At 38.4% G+C, this 20,772-nt stretch overlaps 1 protein-coding gene across 6 annotated transcripts in view; it reads left to right on the top strand.

Annotated features, from left to right (window-relative positions):
* Positions 1 to 20,772, top strand: part of Polk (DNA polymerase kappa) — a 62,410-nt gene that overhangs the window by 27,297 nt on the left and 14,341 nt on the right. For all 6 annotated transcript variants that reach the window (XM_036206750.1, XM_036206749.1, XM_036206751.1 and 3 more), the window contains exons 3-6: positions 1,164 to 1,283; positions 9,109 to 9,261; positions 13,274 to 13,405; positions 16,633 to 16,786. In XM_036206750.1, the coding sequence (XP_036062643.1) occupies positions 1,164 to 1,283; positions 9,109 to 9,261; positions 13,274 to 13,405; positions 16,633 to 16,786 (559 nt within the window). The remainder of the gene's footprint in view (positions 1 to 1,163; positions 1,284 to 9,108; positions 9,262 to 13,273; positions 13,406 to 16,632; positions 16,787 to 20,772) is intronic.

Genomic DNA, 20,772 nt, shown 5'->3' with positions numbered 1-20,772 from the left:
TATGTATACAGTTTTATGAGTTGCTAGATTACTCCCCATAGCCACTTTGTCAATTTATATCTCTCCCTCTATCCTATGTGCTTATATATCACCATACCAAAACTGCTCCAAAAGACTCGGTTTCTGACTGTTTTGATGAGGTTGAGGTAACTGTGTAACACTAACAACTGGTTAAAAAAATGATCAAGAGGTATGAATAGGTATTTAAGTGAAGATGATGTGCATATGTCTCAAACATGAAGATACCCAACATCATTAGTCACTAAGGAAATGCAGTTTAAAAAACGCTAGGAGGATGCCATTCACACTATTATTGGCTAGAATGGCTATAATAAATAATACAGTCAAAAGTGTTGGCAGGGATATGGGGAAGTTGGAACCTTCATATGCAGTAACAGAGTAATGATTCAGTCATGGAACACAGTTTGGCAGTTACGCAAAGGATTAAACATGCCTTACCCTAAGACACAGGAACACCCTCATCAAAGAGGACTGACAGAGTCTGGCCAGGCTCACCTGTGCGTCCGTCTCTGTAGCAGCATTTTCATGAGAGCCAAATGTAGAACTAACTGAACACTTGCAGCCTGATCCGTCAATGGCCGCTGTGTTCTGTGCTGGAATAACAGACTTGGTTCAGTGTCTTACGGTGTGCTCCTTAATGACTCACTACTAAAATTCTGAAAGGAAACGTGTGAGGAAATAACCAAGGAACTAGCTGGCAAAGCTTGGATACGCCCCATGGACCCTACCACCAGCCGACATTTTTTATTGTTTTGTTTTGAATATAAATCTTAACTCTGATTGCTTCTTTGTAGTATTGTCTGACAAGAATGAAATGATTTGTTTGTGTGTGTGTGTGTGTGTGTGTGTGTGTGTGTGTGTGTGTGTGTGTGTGGTGTTGAGTTTGGAGCCTCATGCATATACTAGAGGAGCACTCTTCACAGATGAGGAAACTGACACAGAAAGGTGAAGGAACTTTCAGGTTGCAGTCTGACTCCAGGGTCACACTCTTGGCCGCTAAGTCATGCAGTCTAACTCCAGAGTCATGCTCTTGGCCACTAAGTCATGCAGTCTGACTCCAGGGTCACACTCTTGGCCGCTAAGTCACTGTAGTGGTCCTCTCCTTCTGACACTGCTTCTCTTCTGCTTGGCTTTCTTTGTAGGGGTCCAGATTTTATGGAAATGAGCTCAAGAAGGAAAAGCAAGTCAATCAACGGATTGACAGTATGATGCAACAGAAATCTCAGATTACCAGCCAGCAGTTAAGGAAAGCGCAGTTACAGGTATTTATTGAGTTCCTGGATGAAGCTGGTGGGATGGGAATTGACAACAACGGCAATCAAGGGGAGATGGATGGAAGTGTTTGTGACATGGCTGGGCGTGCACATTCAGCAGGCACACATGCTGGGCATTGCTCTACACCTCTCCCTGCATGCAAGAGTGAACGCTGTTTTAAGTAACTTGCCTGGCTTCACAGGACATATAATTAGCAGAATTAGGATTTGACCCAGAGCCTATATTGTTGTATTATATGTGTGCTTTGCAGCTAGATGAGACTATAAGTCAAATAAGGCTAATTTGGGGGGAGTGGCACTGAATGGGAGGCTAACTCTTTACATTAGAGTTTTAGAGTTTAGTTTTACCATGTTTTAGTAAAACAAAAAGTTATGCTACAAGTGAAATACCAAATATACATAAATTTAAAAAAAAAAACAATATTTCTGAAAAAACTAGAGGTTTTTATGTTCTCCAGAATTTGGGGGGAATAAATAATTCAAAGTTCTGTCAGCTACTGAAAGTTATTTCAGTGGAAAAGTTTGGAAATCAGGGGACCCTGTGGAAGATTGACAGCTCCAGGCAGTCGTGTTCTCCTGATCAGACTACAGTTGTAGGCAGCTGAGAATTTTCTATGAAAACCTGACTTGATGTTCGCAAAGCACCGAGCATAGTGAGCACTCTCTACAGATAAGAAAACTGACACGGGAAGGTGAAGTCATTTTCAGATTACCCAGAACAGAACACAGTAATAGAATTGTAATAGCAATCTGACATGCTACAAAATCTTTATCTTACAATGGACTGCAGAGATCACGAATTTTCTTTACTTAACCATATCATTTTTTCCTAAACACTTTTCCAGAATATAGTTTTAATTTGTTTTTGTTGTTGATATAGTTTCATCAAAAATTGTATTAATTCACATTTTCAAAATATAAGTGTTGCTTTCTTCACATGTTTGTTTAAAACTAGATTTCATCAATTTTGTTGCTTTTTCAGTTTTGCTGTTTATATAACCTTTCCAACAGATTTCATGGTTGTTTTAACTTACTTTGTGTTATGTCAGAGAAGAAACTCCCCTCACACAGCGCTCATCCACTCATTGTGTGTTCTGTTGTTCTGTTTGTTATGATCCAGGGTAAGCAGGGGACATAAGAAAACCACAATAACACTTTTTTTCTTATGTAATAAAAAGTAATCACTTGTTACATTGCTCTTCCTGTGGAGACAGGAACAAACAGATATTGATCCAAGATAGGCACCGATGACAGACCAAAGGAACAATCCCGTGAAAGTCTGGTTGGTGAACAAGTATGTTTGCTGGGCTTCCTCACAGGAGAACGGATGAGGTTACCTATAGGATGAGTGAATGACTCAAGAACAGCTCATCACTAGCACGTTGCAGTCCAGCAGCATGGGTGATGACCTCCCGAGAGCTGCATCGATGGAGCCCCTCCGCAGCTAACCTTCTACCTCCTGTGTCACCTCTCATGACCATATGTAGTTGGACAGGAGTGTGTGCAGATGGGGGGCGGGGAGCACAGGAAGGAGTGAGCGATTATAATCTCAGAAGAGGTCTAGTTACTCTCGCCCCGCTCTCCTAAAGAGGGAATGTCAATCAATCGGCTGCATCTTGTGATCGTCTCTTACCTGTAGCCACAGTTGTCCTGATTTCAGGATAATACTGGCCAGTCCAGGCCTAGAGTTCCACAATATCCCTGGCTCTGATTACCACAGTAATTTCAGACATAGATTTTTCCTAAATTACACTATTCCATCATCTTCTGGTGTTTTAATTACTGTTCTGACAAAGTATTCCATGTTCCATTTCCTGGTGAGGAAGAAATAGTACTGGGGAGGGGTGGATTAAAAGCAAATAATTTACTGTTAAACAAGTGAGAAAGAAATTGTAAACAGTATTTAAACTCACATTCTTTTGGCAGCAACTCTAGTTACAGGACCACACATAACTGCAAGAGAATCTGTAAAATATGCTCTCTAGCTGGGTGGCCATCTGCCCAGCCTTTCTCTTTAACAGAAAGAAGTGGGAATATATTTGGAGGTTCAACTAGCAGGCCAATGCTGTCCCCTCCCATATTTCTAGAGTTTGTATCTATTTCTCTTCATTTATGAGATGTTATACATTAAGGAATTTTTTTCTCACTGTATGTCCTAGTTGTGTTTCCAATGTATCTTTTAATTTTTTAGTTTGATGACATATTTTTGAAGCTTATATAGTCATATCCAATGTTGTCTTTTGCAAGATGGTTTTTTTTTTGGTTTTTCAAGACAGGGTTTCTCTGTGTAGCTTTGCTCCTTTCCTGGAACTCAATCTGTAGACCAGGCTGGCCTCAAACTCACAGAGATCTACCTGGCTCTGCCTCCCGAGTGCTGGGATTACAGGTGTGCGCCACCACCACCCAGCATGTGACTGTCTAGTTTTTTGTTTGTTTGTTTGTTTGTTTGTTTGTTTGAGATGACGATCAAACCCAGGGCCTTGCGCTTGCTAGGCAAGCGCTCTACCACTGAGCTAAATCCCCAACCCAATGTATTTTTTTAGAGCTATTTTAGGTTCATAGCAAAACTGAGCAGAAAGTAAAGATTCCCCTACCCTCACCCAGGCTAACCTCTAGCCAAGCATTATCTCCCACAAGTGTACTACATTTGTTGCAATTAATGTACCTACTATGGCATATCATTATCATGCAAATCAGTAAGTCAATACTGATATTTTATGCTTTATAGGTATAGACAAGTTTATAACAGTATATATTCACCATTACAGTATGATACAGGATAGGAGTTATTGTCCTAAAAAACGCTTTGTGATCTACTTATTCCTCCCTCCCTCCCTCCCTCCCTCCCTCCCTACTAATCCCTGGCAAACACTGATCTTTTCACTCTGTCCTAAGTTCCACCCTTGCCAGAAGGCCGTGAAATAGGAATCATGCAGTATGTAACCTTTTCAGACTAATTTCCTTCACTTAATAATATGCACTTAGATCACTTTAAGTCTGTTCATAGCTTGATAGCTCATTGCTTTCATGTGCTGAATATTTTTCTTCATCTGGATGTATAACAGTTTATCCATTTATCTACTTAAGGACATTGTGGTTGCTTCCAAGTTCTGGCAATTATGAGTAAATTATAGATACTCATGCTTCAGTTTATGTGTGAACTAAGTTTTCAGCTCCACTTAGTAAATGCAAAGGAATAGAATTTGCTGGATCATATGATTTTTTAAAAAATCCAGTTTTTATGAGACACTGCCACAGTCTTCCAAGGTGACCATACCATTGGCATTCTCGTTGTAATGGCTGCCGGATCCTGTTGCTATTTGTTCTGATCGGTGTCTGGTGCTGCCAGTGTTCTCAATTTGGGCCACACGAGATGTCCAGGTTGATGGTATCATGACATTTTACTCTGGTTTACTCATCGTCGTAGACTGGGGAACCTCTTTTCATATGTTTATCTGCCGTGTAGAAATCTGTGCTGAGGTGTCTGTTCAGGCCTTATGCTTAGTTTTAAATCAATTTTTTTAATTGAATTTGAAAAATCCTTTGTATGTTTTGGGTGTCAGTCACATATAGGCTCTGATTTTTGCAAATATTTTCTTTTAGCTTATCTTATCTTTTGATTCTTGATACTTTCTTTCACTGAGCAGAAATATAAAATACATTTTAGTTAAAGTGTGAAGGATTTATTTTTCAAGTTTAAAAAATTGTGTTCTGTCCAAAACAATGCTGACCTTATTCCTTAAGCAATTTACTTTCTGGGCTTGGTAAGTTTTATTGAAATGTAATCTACAAATATCTTTAATAAAAGTTTTACAGATACAAAAGAACCTAGCTGGTACATTGTACTGACTTTGGGAGTCTCATACTAATTTTTCCAGTCTATCATGCTGATAAAGGAATAGAAAATACCTTCTGTTGTACAGGAGAACTTCAGATTTTGTTCCAGTCTTAGACAGCATTTGATGGGAGCCTCTCTGGCATCTTTCTGAACAGGAATGGCAGGAAATGAGTTTTATGTTGATTGTTGAATTGTTTCATTTGTTGACTTTCCTCTGAAGTAAGCTGTGTACCCAGAAGGAGGCTGGGGAAGTGCCAAGGAGTCAAGAAGGTCTCAGAAACCAGAGATATTTTCATGGAAAATGCTTCTATTTTAGACTCATTTTCCACATGCTGGATTTTATTATGTGTGATATGATAGTGTAAATTCCTGTGGGTCAGGCTGAGGTAGTCTGCAAGAATAACTCAGGCCGTTCATTGTGAACCTCTTTGAATATTCTCCACTGTATTCTACCCTCATCAGACTTCTTGAAAGCACAGTCATTATAATTGTTACCTTATAAAATGTCTTCTAATGAGATCCTAAATTGGATAAACAAGCATTCATGTTGTGTTAAGTGGAAGCCACATAGCAAATTGGTGCATTTTGACCATTTCAACAAGTGCCTTCACTGAGTTGGGTTAACTCAGTAGCATTTATGGAAATACTAAGAAAATAAAAAGCATTCTTTCCAAATATTTTCCTAAATGTAATAGAAATTGAGAATTTTTCAAAGAAGTTACATTAGTATATGGTATGGGTATAAACTATATGACTAAAATTGATCTGGACTTTTTCAGTGTTAAAGACTATTCAAAGTCTGCGTTAGCCAGGGGTGGTATCCATGCCTCTCCTCCCAGCACTCTGGAGGCAGAGGTAGGTGGGTCTCTGTGAGTTCTAGGACAGCCTGGTCTACAGTGTGAGTTCCAGGATAGCCAGGGCTACACAAACAAACAGCAACAACAAGAAAGACAAAACCCAAAGTCTGTGTTAGAGAGGCATAAATAAGGAGCAAAATGACTAGAGGGCTAACTTAAACCACTGTCATGAAACTAATGAGACCCAAAAGAAAGTCCCTATTTTAACCCCCGTGAAATACACATCCTCAGAAGTAACAGAAGGAAGAAGGTAGATGTTACAGCCATTTCGAAGGAAAATGGGATAAATGAAATCATGAATGAGAGCTAAAGAAGAAGAAATGTTCAAAAGCAGTGGTGTGCATCTGGGAGCAGCAGAGAGAGTTCCGGCAAGAAGAGTGACCAATGAGAGAGAGTATAGGAAAGTGGAATGTGTGAGTCATGCCGTGAGGTTTCCTTCTGGCAGTGCACACTTGCATTAAGTACAAGAGAGAAGAGATTGCTGAAGAGGCTGTCACGGCCTTAATTTATGAGTGTGAGGAGAGCTTTCCTACTTGGTTTGCTTTCTATTTATCTTATGCCTTTCTAGATTATTCCAGCCCAAAATATTTCAGATGCCACTCCCTTATTCTTACTTCATCCATATTTTAGGCATACTATTATTATTATAGATTAGATTTCAGTTTTTATTAAGCTCCACAACTTGTCATCCTCAGTCAGGGCCACATGACCTTATTCTAAATTGAAGTGTTAGAAAAAAAACAGTTTGAAATCAGGATGAAAAATTAAAGATGAAAAGTTCAGTTTGTTCAGTTTGTTCAGTTTGTGTCTCACTATAAGCTTACCTCCAGAATTTTCTGATACTGCTAAAAAAAAAAACACCTAACTTTAACATATTGGTATCAATATATTTATTTTTCCTATCTGCCTCCCTCTCTTCCTTTCATCTTGAGGGAAATTTTAAGGCAGCTAAAATCCTTCTGAAGGCACTCACAGTTATGATCTCATGCAATAAGGGCCATGGTGAAGACAGGCAAGAGAAGATCATTCTCAGGCACAGAAGAGAAAGACCCAGTTGACTGTCATAGGGTGTTTGAGTTGACAGCAGAGTTCGGAGAGGTATTCTGGATAGAGCCAACCAGGCGCAGAGTCTCTTGGGTCAGTCAGAGTTGGAACTCAGCATGAGTAGACCTGCAGACATCCAGCCTCTGCTACAGACAGATGTGATTTGGGGTGCTGTTTCTAAGAGAGGAATTGCAGTCTTTGTCCCCAGCTGGTGGACAGCTAGTGTGTGTCCCCTCTAAGCAGGACCATGAGACAAGTATTCTGTAGTGTGAGGGCAAGACTGGAGACCATACATGGTGGGGGAGGGGACACCTGATACCTTTGTGGCTCTCCACATGAGGTAGGTTGCTTTCATTTAAGAGATCACTTGTCTCTTTGGGGCTCCTTTCCTCTCTTTTGGGTTACAATGTTATACCTCAGTTGATCCTTTCCATAGTAGATTCCTTTACTGAGCTGGTTCCATGTCCCTTATGTGTTGTGATTTCTTTATTGCTGTTTTCTCTTACGATCTACTTTAATGGTCTAGGCAGCTTCCTTATAGGCTGCTAAAATTAAAACTGTCACACAGCTACACCATTTGCAGGGCAGCACACATAGAACATTAGTGGATGTAGCCCATAAAAAGCAAGCTATGGATATGTTTGCTATATAATCCCTTTTTTCACTTACCTATTTTATTTCTATCTATGTTTATTTCTCTTTTTCCTTTTAATCCAATAATTTTTCTTCAAAGAGGCCAACATTATTAAAGATTATAAGTCTGAACTGTTACATTTGACATACATATTAAAATTTTATGAAAAATAAGCTTCATCTTCCATTGTCAGTTGGTGCTTGTGTAGGATAACAATCTCAGGCTTTAGCTTTTGTCCTGGCTAGATTTATGTCAGCCTGACACAAGCTAGAGTCAGCGAGAGGCAGCTCCCTCCATAAGATCAGGCTGTAGTCAGGCCTGTAGGGGTTTTCTTAACTAATGATTGATGTGGGAGGGCCCAGCCCGTTGTGGGTAGTGCCACAACAAAGCAGCCTGAGCCAGCCAGGAGAAGCAAGCCAATAAGCAGCCCTCCTCCATGCCCTGTGTCAGCTCCCACCTCCAGGCCCTGCCCTGTTAAAGTCCCTGCCCTGACTACTTTAGGTGATGCAGGAAGAGTGAGCAAACTAAACCCTTTCCTCCCCAGTTTCTTTTGCTCATGATGTCTCATCATGGCCATAGAAACCGTAACCAGGACGCACTGCAAAAGTCTGGTTTGCAGAAGGATCATTACTTTGTACTTCAGCATGTCCCTTTGCACGTTATTGTGCAGCATTATATCATGCGCCGAAGTATAATCTTTAATTGTGCATTTCCTTTGTTTCTATCTTAAGACATTAACCTTTTGATTCAAATGGGAATTGTTTCATTTACCTAAATAGAAACTTTCAGTTAAAATAAGTTTCTTCCAATTTGTTCAGCAGTAGCATGGTTTGATGCAGGCAACTGGGATAGCTCACTTATTCATTAAATACTTGCTAAGTTCCTGCTATATTCCCAGGAGGATAGAAGAGTCACTAGGAAATTATATTTTAAAATAGGCTATCAGTCTGGGCAGATGGCTCAGTGGGTAAAGTACTTGCTGTATAAACATGAGGACCTGAGTTTGGGGCCCCAGCACCTAGGTGTGGCATCATGTCTAGGTTCCAGGGACTGACTGGCCGGCCAACCCAGCTAAAAGAGCAAGCTCTAGGTTCAGTGAGAAATCCTGTTTCCAAATATAAGGGGGAGAGCAACAGAAGAGACCCAAGGCACTCCTGCCTAATAGGTGAGCAATTGCATTCACATACAAATTTTAAAAATAATGAATAGAAGTGGGATCTATGTGTGAAAATAAAAGCAATTAATAACCTTAATAAACAACAATAAACTGTATACCCATAAATACTAGAAAATATACACCCAATAGGTAAGTAAGTAGATGGATGGATGGACAGGTAAGTAGATTGACAGATAGAAAGATACCTTCTGAATTAAAATTTATAATTAATGATGTTTTGATATCATATTATCTAAAAGTATGTTAACTTTTTAAAAATTAAGGTTGACAGATTTGCAATGGAATTAGAACGGAACCGGAATTTGAACAATACCATAGTTCATGTTGACATGGATGCTTTCTATGCAGCTGTAGAAATGAGAGACAATCCAGACTTGAAGGATAAACCCATTGCTGTAGGATCAATGAGTATGCTGGTAAGTAGGTGAAGATCAAAAACAAAACGAAAATTTCATAGGCTGTCAGGTCAGCTTACTGAGACTTGCCAGTTTGCTGAGGACTTTTCTGTGACTAAATCCTTTCAATGTAACTGATCACACTAATATTTATTTCTACTTGAGAAAAAAAGAAACAGAGAGAGATAATGACTTTCCCAAAGTTACAAACTCGGTGAAATAGCACAGTAGCATTGTATCCTTCCATTGCAAATGAACTCTTTCAAAAGGGTTTTGGGGAGAGCTGAAAAAGTAAAAGCAAAGGGAATGTTATGTTCGGCCAGAGGTTTTGAAACTGGCTTGCAGACCAAGTCTAGCCTGTCATCGGTTTTTGTAAAGACACTTTATAAGGGCAAAGCAGTTGTGGCCACTTGTTTACTGCTATCACAGTAGAGGAGCACAATTGAATAGAAGTGTGTGGTTGCTAAGGAAACACAGCTCCCAAACCTCAAGTGATTATGTCCTCTGAACTTTGACAGAAGAGGTTTGCCAACCCCTATTCTAGAATAACATAGTTTACTAATATGTCTAGAGTGCAGTTAATTTTCCCATAACTCAGAATCATTTGTTTTATGACTATAAGGTGATTTTTTTTTTCTATCCTAAATCAAGATAAAGGTAACAGGAGCCATGCCTGTGACTGAAAACATAATAATTAAAAGTAGCAGCTGTCTACAGCCATACCACCCCAGTGCACCACATCTCATCTAAAAGTAACAGCTAGAGTAGATAGATGTCTGTATCACAAACCACTAGAGAAATGTTGCTGAATTCCCAATGGCCCTACCATTACTGTATTATGAGTCTATAATCCATCATGGGTATGCAGGCACTCATGATCATCTGGTCCTTAAAGCACCGCTTTGTTGATGTGTACTCTCTTTTCCTGTAACCACCAATGAAATTTGAAAGAAAAGAAATAATTTGTGTGTGTGTGTGTGTGTGTATACTTACACACACACTTTCTGTAACCACATTTGAACTAAACCCACTGTTTTTGAAATCCACAAATATTTTCTCTCCAACAATTGAAATTTCAAGTTCAAACTTACTATTTTCATATTAAACAAAGATTTAAATCCTTTTTTATGTGCTGAGCTAATAGATTTCCCTTCTGAAGAGAGTTGAAGCTAACTGTTTTTGTTTTAGTAAACTCATAGAAAGTTTACCTACAAGTTAATGAGGGTGACACTACATGTTTGACCCTTTCAGTCTGTTACACATAGAATTTTATTTTTATGTGTGTGAATTTGATGGATTTTTGACATTTTCTGAGTTGGCACTGAGAGTCAATGAGATTCCATAGCAACATCCATTACTGTATAAGCAACCTCTTCTCTTCCTGCAGACAACTATGTTTTTTCCTTGTGATTCTTTAGTTTATGCAAAGTTCAGTAAGGACGAGTTGGCTCTGTTTTTTCCAGGATCAGTCAGCACCATCTATCATGGGGAATTCAAGATGGATTCACTCAGGTCTAGCACTTCTACTATGGTGATTAAAGTGACTTCTGCCTCAGATGTCATTATTTCCATGTGATGTCTTGTCACTTAGTATTATAATATACCCTTTTTACAAGCTCTAAATACTTTTTAGTGATTGCAGAACCATAAAAATAAAAAATGGAAGCTACAAGTTCTTAAAACTAAGACTTCAGCACATACAGCGTTATTTCCTTCTAATTCTTTTAGTTTAAGTCATCAAGAAAATTACTTGGCATGAGGAACTAGAATCTGCCTTCTGATAAGAGTAAATATAGGGGCAGAGGGGATGGCTCAGTGGTTAAGAGCACTGGCTGCTCTTCCAAAGGACCTGGGTTCAGTTCCCAGCACCCACATGGCAGCCCACAATTGTCTGTAACTCCAGTTCCAGGGGATCTGACACCCTCGCACAGACACACATGCAGACAAAATCATTAGTGTACATGAAATAAAAATAAATAGATTAAAAAAAAAAGTAAGTGTAAAACTATTGTGGCTAAGCTGGGCAAGGTGGCGCACACCTTTAATCCCAGCAGCCAGGAGACAGAGGCAGGTGGATCTTTGAGTTTGAGGCCATCCTGGTCTACAGAGCAAGTTCCAGGACAGCTAGGGCTACACAGAGAAACCAACTATGTCTCAGAAAACAATCCAACAAACAAACTAGATAGATCGATAGCTCGATGGAAGGATGGATGGATGGATGGATGGATGGATGGATGGATGGATGGATGGATGGAAAGATAGATAGATAGATAGATAGATAGATAGATAGATAGATAGATAGATAGATAGATAGATACTATTTACAATGTACTGCAAACCCAAAATCTTAGGAACTCACACCTCATAAAGCTTTGTTCTTCAATAGATCTAGTTTTCATATCAGTTGGATTTATTTAAAATTAGTAAACTGTTATTCTATGTATATGAGTGTATTGCCTGCATGTATGTCTGCACCACTAAATGCACCTGGTGCCTGCAGAGGCCAAAAGAGAGTATTGAGTCCCCTGGAAACGGAGTAACAGATGGCTGTGGGCTGTGGTGTGGGCCCTGGTCATCAAATCCAAGTTCTCTGCAAGAGCAGCCAGTACTTACTCTAAACATGGAGCCATTTCTGGCCCCAAGATTTATTAATTTGACTTTGAAGCATGGCTTTGCCTCTCTAGTGCTCTCTGCTCTTTACTCTGTACAGCTGAGCAAGGAGTAGGGTCACTGGAGTTCTAGCAAGATTTTTTAAGTCTTTTCAAAATGATTGAAGGAAATCTGATTTTTTTCTGAAATAATACCTTCATTTGATATATCTGGCTTGCATTTGGCTGAGCACTCACTTAAATTCCTAATAAAAGTTCCATTCATTGTTAAACTTTGCTATAAATGATATTATGGTTTTCCACTTTGACTTGGACCACTGGCAAATGCCATCATGAACAGGATTTATTAAATATTATCACTTTTTCATTCTCATACTTTTTAGTCTCATTTCTTAGCCAAAATGTTTTTGCCAAGAACTTAAAGCTTTAAGAAATAAAACTCAAATTTGAAGTTCTTTTTAATTTTTAAGCACTTCATTTTAGAGACATAATTTTGCTGACCAGACAGCAGGCCTTGAATTTTTTGTGCTAGATGGAAATTTCCAGATGGAGCAGATTCTTGTTGCATACTACTGCAACAAGACATATGAAAATATTCACCAATCCCAGACATATGAAATATATCACTAAAAAGTTTGGATTTGGGACCTTCACCTGTGTGCACGTGGATATGCATGAACACGTACGTGGACACATACACAAAAAGGTTTTGGATTGTGGAAAATTTTGGATTTTAGACTTCCAGATCAAGGATGATTAACTGGTAACCATCTATGTATATATTCCTAAGTTTTCAAACTTAGGTCTGAAATACTTCTAGTCCCAAACATTTTGGACAAGGCTCCTCTTCCTACATTCTATTAATGTATATACCTTATATATGTATATACTAATACTTTCTATACTGTTACTTTGTGTAACTTGTATATTATAGATATTATAACTATTCTACATGATTTACTATTAGTTAGAGTATCCACTATCATCCAGACTTAGATATATATGATATTATAGAATACTTTAAAGCCATTGAAGTTTAATTACCACTAAAATATTTTTAAATCATTTAAAGCCATTATTTGTTGTGAAGAATAGGCTGACCTTGAACCTCAAACTAGCAGTTCTCCTGCCTTAGTCCACTGATGGCTGGAATTACAGATCTCCACCACCACACCTACTTTAAAAGGATTTTTCATTGGTTCAATCCTACTTATTACCTGGTACCATATTATAAATTTAGAAATAACAATGAGACAGGGTTATGGTTTTTTAAGAAAGTCAAGATGTGGTTCAAGACAGTGGCTCATAAAAGAAATGCCCTTGAATTGAAAATGCACATCAGTAATGTGTTTCTTATGAATGTACTGATCAATATGTCCATTTAGGGTTGTTTATTTTTTCCTATGCGGTCCATTTTCTTTCAGTCTACTTCAAATTACCACGCAAGGAGGTTTGGTGTTCGCGCAGCCATGCCAGGATTTATTGCTAAGAGACTCTGCCCACAACTTATTATAGTGCCCCCGAACTTTGACAAATATAGAGCTGTGAGTAAGGAGGTAAGTGAATGTTTCACCCCAAACCCTTTTACTGGCTTTCTGTCACCTAGACTCAACTCCAAATGCCTTAAACTATCAAGATTTGGTCTTAGCTGTAGAGACTAGTGAGCTATTTATAGTATCCAAAACATATCTTTCTGTTTCCCAACTCTTTCTCTCAATTCTCTACAATTCCTCAAAACTTTGTAAAGTCTTAATAATTATAGCATAAAATTAATTTTCAATATTTTTCTTGGGGTATAAAATAACTTGTCTAGAATAACCTAATATTTCTAGTTTATAGAACTTATGCATCATTAATTCCAATCTATTCTAAATTAAATTTATACAATTATTTTGTTGTTGTTGTTTGTTCTGCCCCAGGCTGGCCTGGGTCAACAAGCCTGCCTCTGTCCTTTTAAACAGAAACAAAATTCACTTAGTGTGGTTAGTTGCTTTGCTTGCCTCATAATCTTACAGAGCTACTTGACCATGTTTTGTCCAAGAGACCCCAAAAGGGGTGGTGGTGGGGGGATACTCTCTTGCTTGAAGAAGAATGAAATGCAGTGATTTGTTTACATACCAAAATTCTGAGCTGTCCTATGTGAAAAAGTATCATTTCTTCCATTTTCATTAAAGTTGATCTATCATACACTGTGGGGACTTAACTCCTTGGTTAAAATCTAGAGTGCTGCATGTGCATTACTTTTAGACTGCTATTATAAAACGAAGTATATCATAGAGTATTGTCTGAGCATGACTTGTAATTCCTGCACTGTGGAGACAGGAGGATCAGGAGTTCAAGGCTAACCTCAACCACTCAGTAATTTTGAGGTCAGCCTAAGCTATATGAGATCTTATGTCAGAAAAGAAAGAGAAGAAGGACACGGCAACTGTCTAAATATAAATATTAAACTATGGCATAATACATTTTAAAAGATGTCTTTTTTATTAATTTTTAATTGTACGTCTGTATTTGTGCCTGTGTGTGGTAGGCACATATGTGTAGATGCCTATGGAGTCAGCAAATTTCCTGGAGTCAGACTTAGAGGTAGTTGTGAGACACCCGACATGGGTGCTGGGAGCCTGACTCTGGTCCTCTGGAAGACTGGTATATGCTCTTAATTGATGAGCTATCTCTCAAGCCCCGGCACATAATTGATGTCATTTAGACGTGCAGCTGAGCTTTAAATGGCCTTATTTTTATTCTCCTTCATTTTCCCTAAAATATTACCCCATATTAAAACAGTTTTATTCATTCCAAAGCAGTCTGTTAAGTCAACTCCTTTGTGCCTGCTTTTGAAAAAGTGGTAGGCAAAGAGAACATACCTTCGGTAAACAGAAGCAGAGCTTTGGTTCCACCTGCTCCCACATACCTGGCAGCTGCTTCCAAATTACTGCACAGAAGCTTATGTTAATTATAAATGCTTGGCTGATGGCTCAGGCTTATTTCTAACTAGCTCTTAGGTTTAAGTTAACCTATTTCTATTAATCTATTTATTGCCACATGGTGCATGGCTTACCGGTTATCTGGCATCTTTTTCCTTGGGTGGCTGGCTCATGTCTGCCCAAATCTGCACTGCTTCTTCCCCTCCTTAAGTTTGGTTTTTCCACCTAACCTTATCCTGCCTTGCCATAGGCCAAAACAGCTTTATTATCAACCAATGAAAGAAATACATATTCACAATGTACAGAAGGATCTTCCCACAGCAACCTTTGATAATTTTTTTTATGTATTCATAGTTAGAAATAAATAAATAACACCATAAGTACAAGCTTTGGTAATTAAAAATTCCTATAAAGACTTTATAAGAAAGACCTTGAATCTACTGTAGCTCAGTCAAACTTCGGCAGTTCTACATGAGAGCTAAGTTATTTTTAGTTACCTATCACCTGGTTATTTACATAAGATAGAAACATTCTTCAAATTTGAGCAGCATCTCGCTAGTTAATGTAGCAAATGAGTTTTACATGTAAATGCAGTATCGATGCATTCATGTTTCTGGCCTGGCTAATAAGTTTCAGGAGCATCCATTTCTGTTTTGTCCAAATATTAGGATAACCTTATTGTTCTTGGGTCTAAGTGCTTGGTGTTTCCGGGAACAGTCCATTTTGGTTCTTGTGGCAGTGTCCTATGGAAAGGAAGTGAGAAGTACTCAGCCATGCCTCCAGGGAGCACTTCTCCTTTAGAGTCTTAGTGGGCTGCCAGGTACACACTTTCCAGAGTTTTGTTTTCACTAGGAGGGTACTGTTTGCATTTGTTACAGAATGGTTTCTTCTACAAGAACAGAAGTATTTGAAACACTCTGAATAAAAATATGGCAAGTTTGACATCACCATTTTCTAAACTTCCCCTCAGTTGTTCATGATTATGTTAAAATAGAACCGTTTCTTACTTATAAAAGTTTTCTAGTGATATAATACAACGCTTTTAAATTTTAGATGAAGAATAACAATTCAGCAAAGACATTTTCTATTAGATGGGTCATTTTGGCTGTCATTCCCTCTTATTTCAGCTAGTTCTTTGGTAGTTAAAAGACAAACAGCAAAAAGCCTCCTTAGTGGTTTCATGTAATAAAGCTATCCCATATAAAAGGCATTACTGAATTATATTAGCTGTAATTCTAATCTTTGTGTATTTCTTTCATGTCACAATGAAACTCCAAATTTTCATCTTTTGTTTAATGCAAGCATGCAATTATTCTATAGATTTATCATCTTTCCCAGTCCAGATTCCTGGAAATAGTAGAGCTTTATTTTGTATGAATATTGTTCATATTATAATTAACTGAAATGTACTGCTCTCTAAAACATCATAGCACTTTACATTCCTTTCTTAAATAAACAAAAATCTTCACAAAAGAGATGAGAGGGAATGCTATCATGCATGCCCACTCCTTCTTTTGACTAGATGTGTTAACCTTAACTTTTTTTTCTGTTCCCACCAGAATGTTGTGTGAGATTTATTTGACTTGCTTAGTGTTTTTAGATGTAGGATGCTGGATTCAGATGGCATCAGATGAAACCATTTCACAGTCTTCTGCCTTCGTTGATCTATTTTAGTGCAAAAGAGAATTTGACAAATATCCACTGGTAGTAAATTATTTATTCCTTAAATCCGTGAGCTATTGATTGCAGGATCATTACTATAGTTGCAGAGTAAGAATATTAGTGCTTTTTATCAGATATGTAAGACAGGAAGTTTTGCTGTGGCAGCAAAATTTAAACTTTTATTGTTCTTTTTGAAGGTTAAGGAGATTCTTGCTGAATATGATCCCAACTTTATGGCCATGAGTCTGGACGAAGCCTACCTGAACATAACACAGCACTTGGAGGAAAGGCAAAATTGGCCTGAGGACAAAAGAAGATATTTCAACAAAACGGGAAACTCTGTAAAAACTGGTAAGCAGTTTTATTAGAATTACCAACTAAATACTAACAGAAAGCATCTCTTTGAATCAACCCAATTAATTCATTTGTCTATATAGGGTAGGATTAGGTTTGTCTTTGTAAAAATGAAAAATCAGAAACTTAAAATATACCAGTGGGTTTTAAAAAAAAATTAAGTGTGTGCAGTCTCTTGAAAATCAGATGAGAATGTTGGATCTCCAGACTCTAAGAATCTGCAAGGTTCTTCAGAGTAGTTAGTTGCAGAACAATTATTTTCTTAATATCAAAGGGTTTAGATGGCATTGAAGTGGAGGAAGTCCCTGTTGAAAGTGGCTTTTTGTTGTTGATAGAAATCAGGTTTTGAAAAAAGATTAGACCCAAACACACTAAAACCTTTGGTGATTTTACTTTTCTTTGTTTCTCAGGTTTTCTATAGTCTAGTTCTAACATGATAATGTGACTGTTTTCAACCCTGTGAAAATTCATGACCCCGCTCCCCCTTCTCCACCACATACTTACTGAGACCTTACTAAAGCTCACGGGGTGGAAGCAGTAGTGGACTCCCGAGTCTCCTCTCACACTCGAAGGGGGAGGCCTTATTTATTTATTTATTTTTGTTTTATTTTCTGAGTCAAGGTCACTTTCTGAATCTGGAGCTGACTGCTTTTCTGGTAAGCTCTGGGGATTTGTTGTTGGCATTGTCTGTACCATCACCCCGAGCTCTGAGTGCCCCCCCCCACGCCCCTGCTGTACCTAGCTTTTATGCAGGTATTATAGATCCAAAGTCGGGTCCTCAAGCTTGTTTGGCAAGCGCTTTATCCACTAAGTCATTGTCCGGACCCTCCTGGAATCTTCTGTACAATTTAAAGTTTCAGGGCTCCATAAATGTTTCAAGCAATCCTTTGATCATTTATCCAGAATATTCAGGTGTTACACGTTTATTCTGTTCCGGGTCCCTTTGCCAAAAGTGCTGTTACTTCAAACATCTGACCTGTCTTGAATCCATCAACAAAGGTCACCCAGCTGGAAAGGGGATTTAAGGGATTTGCTCACAAATTGTAGCCATGTTTCATTTCAAAGTATCAAAGGGGCTAGGCAGTGTGGGGAAGCAAGTTAGTAATGTTCCTTGAACGAAAGTGGTAGAGGTACAATAGCAACACATTTTTTTCCTTTTCTTTTCTCTCTCTCCCTTTTTGTTAGTTAGTTTGTTTTTGTTGTTGTTTTGGGGTTTGTTGTTGTTGTTATTCTTTTGAGATGGGTTTTTCTACATAGCCCTGAGCTCTGGCTGTCCTGGAACTTGCTTTGTAGACCAGATTGGCCTGGAACTCACAGAGATCCTCCGCCTCTGCCTCCCCAGTATTGGGATTAAAGGAATGTGCCACCATGCCCTGGCAGCATCGAATTCTAAGCCTCACACTATTAGGGGCTCACATTGCTTGCAGCAAGTTTAATATATACATCAAGTCGAAGCCTCATTACCTTATATCCTGGGGGTAGGTCTCTTTCTTTTGATGGAAACAAAAAAAAAAAAAAAAAAAAAATACAGAAAGCAAAGAAAAAGAAAAAGAATAGTTTCTGGACACAGAAGCTTAGAACGACAAAAACTTTGCTTTTTTTGGTATAACTTTATAAAGTCTGATGCTTTAAAATCTCATTTTGTTAGTTCTTAGCTTTTATGAGAGAAGGGGAGAGGGAAATTATTAACTGGTGGTTTTTAATCACCCCAAAGGGTCCTCTGTAACTATGACTCTTACCTTGTGTTTGAAAAACTGCTTTGGGCTTAAGGTGAGTGACTCTCCTTCTCTGCTAATGCTCCTTTCAGGTGTGTCCGTGTCCAAACTGACAATGATAAGGTGACGTTGCAGGAGCATGGCTGTCTGTTTGCTCGTTTTCACAGTGCTCTCTTAATCTAGTTCATATTCCCAAGCAAATTAAATGCTTTAACTTTTGTTTCTCTGACATAATTCCCTGTGGGCTGGACTTTTATGAATATCAGACCTTGTATTTACAGGGTGTTGGAAGAATGGTAGGTGACTGATGGATCTTTCTTAAGTGAGACATTTTCCTATTTGCCCTTTTATGAAAGATTCTTTGTCTCTAGAAATATGTGGTGAACGATTGCCTTTATTTGCAAATAAAAGAATGAGCATTGTTTTCTGTTTGCTTTGCCGTAAAAATTAGCCGGCAAGTGTGTAAGAAACCCAGTGCTTATGCTTGAGTGCTTGAAACCTAGATGGAGTGCTCTGACCTAGCTTTGTGTTCTTATTGCTTCAGTCTTGGAGACGGTGAAGGGATCTAATTCAGGAAGAAGAAACCACTTCAGCAGTTAGCTATGCAGCCAGGCCACACGGAAGTGAAACAGCTGAGGTTGAAAAGATGCCTGTGTGCTCTGTAGCCGCTCTGACAGTGTGCCAGAGGCAGCATGCTTTGCTTCCTGGAGTAGAAGGCACCAGTGCAGTCACTGCAGAGAGGGCTTGGGACCTTACCATGACTTCTTTTCAGCCAGTTGGAGGAAAGGGCTTCTGGGTGACCACAGCTGTCCTCTTACTCCTCTCCAAGTGGCTCTAAGGTTTAAAAATCAGAAGCAGAAAAAATGGAAATGACCTGAAGCACAGATGTAGTAAAAATAGGTTGTATTATGTATATGGTCTGTGAATCCAAATTTGGGAAACGCCTATCTATAAATTAATTCATATGTTGTAATTAAAGTTTGAAACTAATTAAGTATCTGTTACATGATTTACATATCTTTAGACATTTTCTAAAGACCAAGTTCATTTTTCAAGTAAAATGCCTTCAACTGTGTCTTAAAATTTTATTTGATTAAGCTCAGTATGTTTTCATACCTGTAACCCCAGCTTTCTGAAGGCTGAGGCAATGGAATTAGAAGTTCAAGACCAGCCTGGACAGGGTATGTAGTTAATTTAGGGCTAACCTGGGCTACAAAAAAAATATAAGAATTTAATTGTTGCTTCTGCCTTTACCAAATTATTGGGAAATACACATGTTATGAAATGGGATCAGGAAACTTATAAATACATTTAAATTGCTTAATTCTATCTTAAATTTAGAGAATAGGTTTGGGGTTTTTTTTGGGGGGGGCGTTGAGAAAGGGTTTCTCTGTGTAGTTTTGGTGCCTGTTCTGGATCTCACTCTGTAGACCAGGCTGGCCTCGAACTCACAGAGATCACTTGGCTCTGCCTCCCAAGTGCTGGGATTACAGGCATGCGCCACCACCACCTGGCTAAAGAATAGTTTTTAATGGAATTGTTCATGTGAATATCTTTAGTATTGATATCAGAATAGAGCTAAGTGTATTTTACACTATATTTGAAAAATGGGCATAAGCTAATAGCTAGTTCATTACCTTACATTTAAGCAAAAAAATGTTTCTTTGTTTGAGATGGGATCTCACTATGCACCCCAGGATAAGCACAAACTTGTCATCCTCCTGCCTCATCCTCACAAGTTTCTGGGTACTAGGATTACAGGCATGCACCACTGTGCTGAGCTACTTTACTTTTTAATAATAACATTTTCCAATGTATTGATAATTACACTTTTTTGCCTTAAATTTGGACCTTCAAATATTAGATCAGACTCTAAGAATTTGTATAAAGAATGTTCAACTTTCAGGAGTAATTTCCATTTATAGCAAAGGCACCCTCAGTGAAAGTAATGTTTTATTAATAAGCAAGTTAAAAGCATGCTGGGTGATGGTGGCACACGCCTTTAATCCTAGCACTTGGGAGGTAGAGGTAGGCAGATCTCTGTGAATTTGAGAGCAGATCTCTGAGTTTGAGATCTGCCTGATCTGCAGAGTGAGTTCTAGGACAACCAAGGCTACATAGTGAAACCCTGTCTCAAAAAAGTGAATCAACATTTGAAAAGAGACATTGAGAATATTTTTTTTAAACATTTTTGAAGTTTCTTACATGAATAAAGAAAAATTAAGTTTGTCCTTCTCCAAAACAAAATTTAATTTTGGTTGCAATTAC

This window comes from Onychomys torridus, chromosome 15 (genome assembly GCF_903995425.1).
Source record: "Onychomys torridus chromosome 15, mOncTor1.1, whole genome shotgun sequence".
Classification (NCBI taxonomy): Eukaryota; Metazoa; Chordata; class Mammalia; order Rodentia; family Cricetidae; genus Onychomys; species Onychomys torridus.
Note: the sequence above shows the minus strand (reverse complement) of the source record. Positions and strands in the feature narration are given on the sequence as shown.